The sequence below is a fragment of the Arachis ipaensis genome, chromosome B03 (assembly GCF_000816755.2).
Source record: "Arachis ipaensis cultivar K30076 chromosome B03, Araip1.1, whole genome shotgun sequence".
Lineage (NCBI taxonomy): Eukaryota > Viridiplantae > Streptophyta > Magnoliopsida > Fabales > Fabaceae > Arachis > Arachis ipaensis.
The window spans coordinates 122,340,079-122,351,838 of record NC_029787.2 but is presented as its reverse complement, the minus strand read 5'-3'; the positions used below and the strand labels follow the sequence as shown (position 1 = coordinate 122,351,838).

Here is an 11,760-nt window from a genome sequence, read left to right as displayed (position 1 = left end):
ATAGAAAAAATATTTAAAGTTAGGTAGTACCTGCAAAAGGAGTCATTCAAATAAAGATGTCAAAAACAACTTTTTTAAATACGTTTTTTAATAATTAAAATTTAACGCATATAACCGATCAAATTGTGTTATTTTTATTCAAATTTGACCGAACAAATCAATTTTGCTGAAAAATCAATAAATTAAATTTTAAATCCGTCTAAATTAATATTTTTTTATATAAAAAATAGCTATAATATTCCTATTATAAAAAATAACTAAAATACTCATAATATATATATATGTGTGTGTGTTAATTTTGAAATCCTAACCTTATGATAGCAGAGAAGAAAAAGACTACAATTTAATTAGAATTTTTAAAATTAATATATAAAATAGAAGTATTTTAGTCATTTTCTATAATATGAGTATTGTTGTTATTTTCTATAAAAAATAATAATTAATTTAGACAAGTTCAAAATTTAATTCACTATTTGTGCGGTCAAATTAATTTGTCTGGTCTAATTTTGACAAAAATAATACGGTTTAATCGATTATATATGTTAAATTTTAATTATTAAAAAATATTTAAAAAATGTTTTAAACGTCTTTATCTATGTGGCTCCCACTTGCAAATACTTTAGTACTATAAGGTAGCGTTTATTTTGAGGTACTAAGACAGAGACGGAGAGACTGATACTAAAATTTCTGTCTCTATTTCTAAAATTTCAAATTTCAGTATTTGAGTACCTCCAAAAAGTAGAGACACAGGGGATTAAAATTTTTAGAGATGGATACTGAAACTTTAATAACATTTTATACCTAAAATACCCTCATTTCAATTAATTAATTCCAATTTTGTTTTTTGTGCAAATTAAATTAGAATTTCATTCTTGTTTCAATTTTTGTCTCTTATTTTACACCAAACAGAATACTAAAATTTATTTCAATATCTATCTCTTAATTTCTGTCTCTTAATCTCAATTTTTTCGTCTCTATCTATCTACCAAACACTACCTAAGTGGTAGGCTTCCCGAAGTGGGTGGACAAAAAAACACTTCAAAGCGTCAGCTTCTGAAGCTGATCAATACGGGTGTTTGGTCAATATTCTTGAGACACATATACAAATACACAAAGATACATAAATATAAAGGTACACGAATTTTATAATGTATTTGATAATAATATATAAAACACACAAATATAAATTAAATATTAATTTTATCTTCTGTATTCCAACTTTAGTTAAATAATTACTATTTACATTATATCAATTAATTTTTTTTTAATTAAATATAGTTAAAACTATTGTGATTTGGATGGACTTTTATAATATAATTGCACACCAGGCATAGTCCTTAGTGTGTGTATGTAGTGTTCTAAACTTCTAATATATAGATCATGCATTGATGGATGCAGTCATGCAGTATAGGAGAAAGCCACAATTAAAAGAAAAGAAATACAACACTAAGTACAATTATTTGAAGCAAGTTAAAGGAAGACATATATAAAAGAAAATTCAATTGAAGACGGAAAAACATGCTATGTCAGTCCATGATTGGATCTCGAATATAATATTCTCTGCCACGCCAAATGCGAGGGATTGAAGCCATGCATGCAGTCTATGATGTCTTATGTTATATTTTAAAAGTAATATATAAAAAAATAAAATGCGAGCACCTCGTGGCCTCGGGGCAAGCTTCGTTCGTTGGAAATTTAATTATCCTATCTCGTCAACTACATGACTATAAATGGAACGAAACACAACACATAACTTAGGTGTCAAAGCTAAAGTGTACCCTGTGATCGAGGCTTACCGAAGGATGCCAACATCAAGGCCGCTGAAGATTTACTTCCTGCCCTTCTTCGCGCAGGGACACCTTATCCCACTCGTGCACCTTGCACGCCTCGTCGCATCACGTGGCCAGCACGTGACCATCCTAACTACCCCTTCCAACGCACAACTCTTGGACAAGATCATCGACGAAGAAACCGCCGCCGGCCACCACATCCGCGTCCACATCTTCAAGTTCCCGTCAGATCGCCTCGGCCTCCCCGCTGGCATCGAGAATCTCTTCGCCGTCTCAGACAGTCTCACCGCCAGCAAGATCTACATGGCGGCACATCTCATCAAGCCTGCCGTCGACTCCTTCATCTCCGAATCCCCGCCGGATGTGTTCATCCCGGACATCATGTTCACCTGGAGTGTAGCCTCCGCGAAACAATTCAACCTCCCGAGGGTCGTCTTTAACCCTATCTCTATCTTCGACGTGTGCATGATCGAAGCCATTAAGGCTCACCCAGAAGTATTCGAATCTAATTCAGGTCCGTACGAAATCCCAGGGTTACCTCACTCTCTAACGATCCCGATAAAACCATCGCCGGGCTTCGCTAGAGTCACGGAGCCACTCGTTGAGGCCGAGAAGGACAGCCTCGGCGTCATTGCCAACAGCTTCAGAGAGCTCGATGCTGAGTACACCGAGCACTACGAGAATCACACCGGAAGGAAAGTATGGCCTATTGGTCCTACTTCTCTCATGGTGCAAAAGACGGATACAAGTTCCGTTAGTGAAGAAGAACATGAGTGCCTGAAGTGGCTTTCTACCAAGGAAAACGGCTCTGTCGTTTACATCTGCTTCGGGAGTATGTGTCTTTTATCGGATCAGCAGCTTTACGAATTAGCCTTGGGTCTGGAGAGCTCTGGACACCAGTTTCTGTGGGTGGTGCATAGGAAGAAAACCAATGATGATGAAGGTGAAGGTGATGAGAAGTGGTTGCCCCATGGTTTTGAAGAGAGGATAAAGAAGGAGGATAGAGGGATGCTGTTAAAAGGATGGGCACCACAGCCGTTGATCTTGAATCATGCGGCTGTTGGAGGGTTTGTGACGCACTGTGGGTGGAACGCCACGGTGGAAGCTATCAGTGCGGGGGTTCCGATGATAACGATGCCGGCTTTTGCAGACCAATACTACAACGAGAAGCTGATAACTCAGGTGCATGGTTTTGGAGTGGAGGTTGGTGCAGCGGAATGGAGCATGTCGCCGTTCGAGCCGAAGACGAAGGTGGTGAGTGCGGAGAGGATAGAAAAGGCGGTGAAGAAGTTGATGGACGGTGGAGATGAAGCGGAGAGGATAAAGAGTAAGGCCAAAGAAATGAAGGAGAAGGCTTGGAATGCGGTCGAGAAAGGTGGGTCCTCTTACAACAGTTTGACTGAGCTCATTGATCAGCTTCAGAAGCTGGTGCTTGCTGCTCCGCCATGTCCAGCCACCTAGATTTATGAAGCTACGGATTATATGATTTTGCGCCCCCGTTTGTGATCATGCATGATCGATCATCTAGCACAGCTTTATCCATGCATGCAGTTTCATTAATTATGCTATGTGTACTAAAATCTTAATAAATTATGAAGCTGTTTTGCATGTTTAGAATTTTGTTCTGCGTGAGGGTCAATTTGTCTACTCCAAGAACAAATGTTAGGTTTTGTTTTAATTTATTTATTCCGATCCATTACTATTTAAAATCAGTGAATAAAACACAGCAAAACATGTATTTACTCTTCAATCTCAGAATAACTAAAATAATTTTCGTTAATTAGTATAAGTTTAAGTATTTGTTTTTGGTGTTTGAATGGTGAAAAATACGTACAAAATGTTTGAACGTTTCAATTTTTTGTTTGGATATTTTTTTTAAAAGTAGATGAGATTTTGTTCTTAAACTTACTTACAAAAAACAATTTTTTAGTCTTGCTTTCACTACTCAGCCTTATTAACTTTGATATTTAATTCTTTTCTACCAATTCCATCTTTTTTATATTTCATTATTTTATTTATAAAATTTTTATTGTTTCTTTTAAGAATACTAAAAAAAATATTATATAAAAAAAATACTAAAAAAAAGTATAAAAAGATTATTAACACAAACTCATTTTTTATTTTTCTTATTTTTTTTGTTTAACTTATTTAAGTCACCAACAAATATTAACACAAACTCATTTCTTCCCAAAATTAATTCTATAAAATTATTTTTATTTAAAAAACCTTCGTTTAAACACACACTTCCAGTTGATGAGTTTGTGATCTGAAAAACGAAACCATTATTATAGGAGCACACAAATGTACTGCATGAACAAGGAATATTGGAATATATACTCAGCTCAGCTTCATCAAAGAATGTACTTACTCATATATGTAACTCAATGGAGGAAGATCATAAATTTAGAACTCATTTTGTCATGGATATTTTTTTGTCAGATTGGATAACCCTAATTTTAGATATTACAACACCACAACACACTCACATTATATATTTACCTACATAACACTAAAAGATTGATATTCAAAAGTTTGAACCCGAGTAGAATATATTAAAAAACATATGGTTTTACCACTTGAATTACGCCTAATCTACTATCATGGTAACTAAACATAGCAGATACATCTTTTTATTGTTTTTGGTCAGGAACATAGCAGATACATCTTATATTCTTATATGAAGCTAAAAGAGATGTAAGAAACAGTGTACAGGGACTAGGCCCAGACACATCTTTTTGTTCTTTTTGTTAAATGACCTTCTTAGTGGGCCTTGGCCCTAGAAGATAAAAGAATCCCCTAATCGCAAGCTCTATCAAATAATCCCCTGCCCGCAAGCTTTGCGTACCAATTAGGCAGTTACATGGGGTGTTCAACCCCGATCCAATCCGAATAAAACGGTTCTGTCGCATCAACAGCCGTTTCCGCACTTGATCCTTCTTTTTCTTCTTCTTCTTCTTCCAAACTCTTACTTAGTAAAGCTTTGAAATTGTGATTTTCAGCTTCGTACTCAGAAGTTAGAACCCATCCCTCGCAATTCCAGCTACCTATTAGGACACATAACTCCCTCATATCGCAGAGACAAATTCAAATCTGAACCAGGTCTTCGGTAATTCTTCACCCTTTCCATGATTTCTTCATCCAATTTGCATGCATGTTTGGTTTTTTTAACTTTACACGTTGCTATTTCTCTCTGTATTCTATGTTACATCCACAAGTTTCTATTTGAGGTTATTTTTCTTGGGTTCGCATTCACACTCCCAGTGCCATGTTCATTAATAAACAAATTCCCAATGTCAACTTAGGTCTATTTCCAAAATTTTAAACTTGTAATCTACCGATTTCATTAAATGCCTTTTTCCCCTCTAGAGATCTGCTCAACCTTGATGATATATGAAATAAAATAGGTAATGGAAGAGACTATGCAATTAATCATGTCATAGTAAACAGGGAATTTTTTTTTTTTGTACTATATAGAATATATGCCGGATAAATCTAGTGCATTTTCATTTCTTTCTTTTTGAAAATTTATAATAGATTGATTGGAAAAACTTTGATAACGTGTATTTTGATCATTACTAAGTCATGCTTGTTAATTTTTTTACTTGGCAAAGTTTGTAATAATTTTATCTCTTTTGTGTTGTTGCTCACACTATCAGATGGGTGTAGTGAGAGGAGTGATATTGGATGAATCGGTACTCTTAACTGAAGGTGGTGAGGATAAAAATGGATTCATACTACGGCCGGGAGCCGAGTCTCTAATCCAAACACTCTCCCGGTCCAAAATTCATATAGGAATCTCGTATGACGTGGACTCTCCAGATGGCAAGCTGAGTGTTCTTCAAAGTAATGCAAGTTTGAAAAATTTTGATTGTTTTATCTTAAATGATCCTACGAATGAGATTATGCCTGCATGGAGCATTAATACTGATGGCGGGATTGTTTATCTAGTTTCTAACAAGAAGGAGGTCTTACCTAAATTAAGCAGTTATAAATGGCTTCTTGTTGTTTTGAACGATGGAGATGAAAGCTTGTATTACACAACAGATGCACTTCGGATACAAAATTTGGCAGAGTTTCCCTTGACTATGTGCCAGTTGAATAAAAGTTCAACTGGAACTAATGCTGCAACTGTGGGGTATATAATGAAGCCTTCTCGAGTTGTAGATTTTGCAAACAGGGGTGCATTTCCATTATGTCCTACTCAAAATGGGTTGATGTTTGTGCCTCTCACACCCATGCTTCCTTTATCAACTCAATTGAAGAACATTGATATAGTTCTCCACAAAGCCACAGATGAGATATTATCTGTTGAAGACAATAAAATTACTTTCACGGAAAACATACAAGAACTGCAAAGATATTTGGAACTTCATCAGGATCTTTGTGTGATTGACCCACTGACGAACATATATCCATTATTGGATAGACTAGAAATACAGCAAATTCTACTTGGCTTAGAAGAACTAAATAGGGAAGGAAGCCATTTGATTAGAGGGGGCCATTTTCTTAAGATAGATAATTTTGAAGAATTTAATTTTGAGACTGGGTTAACTGAAGCTAGATTGTCTCTTCCATGTATAGTGAAACCTAAGATTGCTTGTGGTGTTGGTGATGCACATAAGATGGCAATTGTTTTCAGAGTTGATGATTTTAAGAATGTTGATGTTCCTCTTCCAGCTGTTATCCAGGAATATGTGGATCATTCATCTACTTTGTATAAATTTTATGTTTTGGGTGAGAAAATTTTTCATGCTGTCAAGAATTCTATACCAAATGCTGATGTTTTGAAGAAATCATCCAATGGCGATGAACTCAAACCTCTAGAGTTTGACAGCTTAAAATCTTTACCCACCGCCAGTGGTGACTGCAGCGCAACGAGCGGAGAGTCTATCGATGTTAAACTGGTTACAGATGCTGCAAATTGGCTTAGAAGAAGGCTTCAGCTTACCATCTTTGGTTTTGATGTTGTAATTCAGGAAGGTACGCGAGATCATGTAATTGTGGATGTTAATTATCTCCCTTCATTTAAGGAAGTAGGTGATGAAATCTCAATACCTGCCTTCTGGGAATCCATTAGAGGTAAGTATGACCTTAGGTTGTCTAAATAACCATGTTACAATTTTGTGATTCTTTGGCAAGGAATTCAGTGCCTATCAAACTCTTGATATCAAGTAGAAAATTGAAGTTGAATACTCAGGCTTCCACATTTGACATTTGAAATACTTCATGTCTGTGAATTGTGATGGATGCTATTACACATTTCAAAAGTTGATTGATTTGAGTGGTCATGCTAGACACCAATTGCTCCTTGTTGAATGTCTCATCTTTATAGTTTTATGTCCACAGTGACATATGAACCTATTTTCTTAAGGGGGGAAAAAATAATTTGAGATAACATTTGTATCTGCTTAATCTTATCTGAGCACTAAAAATGTATGAATTTATAGACATGTCTATGTCTATTTCAATATACATACCAGACTACGAGAGTCTACAGATTATATTACAAAAATTAACTAGCTTCAAAAAGAGAGTTAAAAGGTTGTGGTTGTGGCTATCTTGCTAGGATTGCTTCCACATGAATGACTATGAGGAAGGAGGGGCTGCTGCCTCCACACGAATTTCTCCTTGTTCCACTGGTCTGAAACTCACTCGTTTCTGAAAATTCATACCATTCAATAAAGAACATTAATATAATCCCAAGAAAATTTCATTTTTCATATTAGCTAATTAACTTTTTTTTAATTCTCCACCATTTTGTGTTGATCTCTTTTCTTTAAAAAAAAAAATAGCTAATTAACTTGGAATTTGAAACAAATCACTAGGAAACTATAGATATGATATCTTAGGCTAACTAAACTAACGTTAATGTAGATTGCTCTTCTGTTTACTTGTAAACTCGGGTTTTACGTTTGAATAAGTACCACAAAATAGTAAACGATCGAGGAACCATCATAGTTTATATGCCTTCTTTGCAGGGAACTTTGCTCAAAGGTCAAAGGAAGAGTCTATGCTTCATAAAACTACTAAACGTTACTGTCATGAACTATTTACCTTCACGTGAAGACTACAAAATTTTCAAGCTTATACAATTGAAAAGTAGATGCGACTGAAGCATCATATTTAATTTAGTGCTTATATATTGTTACATGTCCTTTTCGAAATTATATTTTGAATAATTTATTTTTAGCAACGAAGAAATTTAAGAAGCCGTTTCAAAATATTAAATAAAATTCTCAAGTTGCAATTTGTAAAAAATTGATAGACGATTCAGACAAAAAAAAAATGTTTTTCTCATAGTAGTGTGAAAAAGAAGCACCGACGTTAATTTCATACGCTCTCACTTTTGGCTTCCACTTCTAATTTTCCTTTGTGGTCCATATATGAATAATGAATCAGCAGACCTAAGAAAACGGCGATACATCATGCATGTATTGCTCTTTTAGCTTAAGACAAAACAAGTAAAGACAGAATAAATCCTTCAAAACTTAACAAACATGTGAAGAAGTACGAACATAATTAATTTTCCCACATTCTTAACATCAGCAAGCTACGGCTGATTGCTACCCCATATCTTTATCGTTATATGAGTAAATCTAAAATGGTTCGTGATACATAGTGATGGTATGAACGTTAAGCATTACTCTTAGGAGATGCTGGACGAGATGTGAGAATTAAATACAAATCTTAAATGAGATACATGAAAACAATTATTAAATTGTTGGCTTAACTATTTTATTATACATGTTTTTTTTTTTTTTTCCATTTTTAGGTGGTCAAACTCAACGGAAGTCTACAGACTACAAGTATAATAATAGTATAATACACATGCAACGCAAATATAACTAATCTGCAACCCGACATATTCCACGTTGTTACGAATTTATATTAATTTAGCATTTGAATAACACGTATAAACACACTATAAAGTCCAAATGAAGAAAAGGATCATACCTACGCTGCATCCCGGTATCAAGCAATCGCGTAAATAAAATCATTATTAAAAAGCATAACAGCCCACCAAGTCCACCAAAATCAAACAACCTTTTCAAAGATTCGAGAAAGTAATCAACAATATTATAATTAACAAAATAGCTAGTAACAATTAAAGAAATACATACCCCTCGAGCCTTATGATGATGATAGTTGACCTCTCTATTGCCGCCAGCCACCCCACCCTCGGCCTCCGCCGCCTCTCCTCCTCCTCCGCCAGCAGCAGCATTGTTCCCTATATACAAGCTCATGATCTTCTCCGCCACCTCGCCGCCGTCGCCACTCTCCTCCATCAACATATCTAATTGGGCCCTAGGGAGCCTCATCTTGACCCTCATGGGCCCACCATTATTTGGGCCTGGCCCACCAATAACGGGAGGGGAATTCTTAACGAGTGCAAGGTCCGAAACGGAGCGTTTAGAGAGCATCAAGAAATCGAGCCTCTCCTGAGCGTTCATGCCACGTATGATGCCACTGGATCGCGCCCTCCGAGGAAGTGGTGGCTTCTTCTCAGCTTGTTGCTGAGGCTTGGGTAACTCAACAAGGAAGTAAACTTTGTTGGGCTTCAGCTCATAGTGGGCCTCAAGTGGCTTGGCCCGAAGCCCAAACTTTTTCACCGACTCAGAATCAAGTAGAACGTGACCGGGATAGTCCTTAACGACGTCGTTGGCTACAGCCGGTGTCTTCAGCTTGAAGGTCTCTCCGTCTATCTTCATCACCTTAGCTCTTTTACTCCTCGCCATAGCGTTTCCCATAGCTACCTCTTTTTCTTTCTCTCTCTAACAGACAAAGTGTGGTGCTGGGTATTTATATTGCCAACATGGACATAGGATTAATAAGAGGTTGACAAAAAGCAGATTTCAATTTATAGATGTGGTGTGAATTAGTGGAATTTTGCTCATTATGATTGTACCCATCATAGACGTATAGTATTAAATAGTGGTGTGAAGCCTTGGATTTTTCATGAAACTCGGTGCTACGTCGTTCAATGCAATTATTAACCTAAAATTATCTATAATGATTAATGAACTAACTTTGTCTGTAGAGAAATACCAGGTCATTAAAATTTATTGCGTTTTTGTTATTAGTTAATTATTAATATTTTTAAATATAAAAATATAAAAAAAATTAAATTAATAACTAAATAATATATAAGACCTGAGGCAATGCATGTTAATTACAATTGTAAATAATGAAAAATGAGCTCACACTCAATCATCATGTGATGACAATATATTTTAGGGTACCAAAAAGATTTACATGGGGACAAAGTTTGGTGGGGTTAAGATCAAGAATTGAATAGGTTTAAATATGGGTTGTGGGGCAAGCCATACCAAACTCAATTGAACTCTTGTCCTCCTAATGAGAAATAAAGAAAAAATCTTCCCATAGTATTCTTTTCATATCTGGTTTATCTAGATCTCTACAAAAAATAACTAGCTAAAATGTTTTGCTATTCCATTTCTGTTACTACTCTACCTGTCTATTTAGTAAGAGTTGTCACATGGTATTTTGATTGTGGTATTGTATTTAAGATTAGTTGGTAAGCATTTGTTATACAAATTTTAGATTAATAGTCTTAAAATTTTGTTAACAAAATTGATTAGTTTAAATAATCAATAATAAAATAACAGTACTAAATTGGTCTAGTATTAGATAAATTAGTATACATGAATTATAACTTTTCTAATTAGAATAACTATTAAAGCAACACAGGATTTGGATTATCATATTGCATGGAAATTTCGCTCAAAAACTTATTTCTACTCATCTACAGTCCCAACCACTTTCTGGTGTTGTAGACATGTAACTAATACAGACACTTGGGTCAAAATAGAGCCAAAACTTTTCAACCTTTTGCTTTGTATACCAGCCATAATGCAACAATTGAACCGAACATGATGAGCCAAAGAGTATATTTTATTTCAAAAGAGCCAAAAATCTTGCATTGTATGTTTAAATGTTTGAATTTTGATTTATGCAATATATAGAGAGGTTTTTTTATAGGTATAAAAACTACATATAATGCATGTTAGGCAACACTTAAAATGGATAGCAGCCAGGGCTAGGATGGAAGGGGCCTTAACAACATTTTGTACTCTCTTTTAGTTTTTCATTTCTTTATTCTTTATAAACAACAATATTGTCACTGTCAGAGAGAGTTGCTTACCATTAAATGGTATAGAGGATCCTCCAATATGGACTTTTGCAAACTGAGTTTCTCTATTGTGCATTCAATTTTCTAAAAATTTCTTTCTCTGTTCGCTTGGAGTTCATCATTTTTGTCGGTACACATTAATTAAAAGCCAAGCAACTTGTACTTAGGTCAGTTGGTTGTGAGAATATGTTGACCAAAAAATTAAAAAGCAACCTTTATCACTCTTAGTGCAATTTATACTTCGTACCGGAAATAAATTATATATATATAAAGTTTCGGAAAGATGAATTTTAACCATATTAACTATTCATATAAACTAACTAATTCAACAACGAACGTATGATGAAATAACCGTAGTGTAATTAGACAAAATTAAAGTGCAATTTATACTTGTGCATGCAGCAACTCATTGGCCAGCGGCCAACCCTTAAATGGAGCTCAGTACCGTGACGGATTAGTCCTTGTCCTGTCAAGTTGGGGATACCGTGGGAAACCAAAAAAAAATGCAGTTTGATCTTTTATTTGAACCTTAATAATTAGTAAAAAGTTGCATTGATAACGAATTCCTCTCATCAAGGCCTCAAAGTCTAGGGACGTATCTGAGGTAATCTCACCAAACCAACTTAAATGTCTGTAGTTACATCTAGTCTTCTACTAATCGTTACTACGTCAAATGAATAAGCCATATGAAACAAAAAAGAAAATGGCTAACATGTTTTAAATAATCGAAAATGTCTAGTTAAAAAAAATTAGTTAAAATTTGTCTTATTTTTTTTGGTGACTTAAAATTTGTCTTATTTAATATTCATTGATTATTAC

The 11,760-nt window shown here is 35.0% G+C and overlaps 3 protein-coding genes across 5 annotated transcripts; 2 read left to right on the top strand and 1 right to left on the bottom strand.

The window, feature by feature from the left end:
* Positions 1,716–3,532, top strand: LOC107631270 (scopoletin glucosyltransferase). The gene has a single exon (XM_021119544.1). It carries the CDS (start codon positions 1,731–1,733, stop codon positions 3,249–3,251), a length of 1,521 nt encoding a protein of 506 aa, XP_020975203.1. The 5' UTR covers positions 1,716–1,730; the 3' UTR covers positions 3,252–3,532.
* Positions 4,618–7,069, top strand: LOC107631271 (inositol 1,3,4-trisphosphate 5/6-kinase 4-like). Of its 2 annotated transcripts, none has more exons than XM_016334666.2 (2): positions 4,618–4,889; positions 5,447–7,069. In XM_016334666.2, exon 2 carries the CDS (start codon positions 5,447–5,449, stop codon positions 6,896–6,898), a length of 1,452 nt encoding a protein of 483 aa, XP_016190152.1. In that variant the 5' UTR covers positions 4,618–4,889; the 3' UTR covers positions 6,899–7,069. The 2 variants fall into 2 exon arrangements, with proteins under 2 accessions (XP_016190152.1, XP_016190151.1); XM_016334665.2 differs by having other exon boundaries at positions 4,618–4,896.
* Positions 6,997–9,772, bottom strand: LOC107631273 (uncharacterized protein At1g66480-like). 2 transcript variants are annotated; one of them, XM_016334668.2, is made up of 2 exons: positions 8,912–9,764; positions 6,997–7,448 (listed from the first exon to the last, which is right to left on the bottom strand). In XM_016334668.2, exons 1-2 carry the CDS (start codon positions 9,536–9,538, stop codon positions 7,377–7,379), a joined length of 699 nt encoding a protein of 232 aa, XP_016190154.1. In that variant the 5' UTR covers positions 9,539–9,764; the 3' UTR covers positions 6,997–7,376. The 2 variants fall into 2 exon arrangements, with proteins under 2 accessions (XP_016190154.1, XP_016190155.1); XM_016334669.2 differs by lacking the exon at positions 6,997–7,448 and adding an exon at positions 8,763–8,834 and having other exon boundaries at positions 8,912–9,772.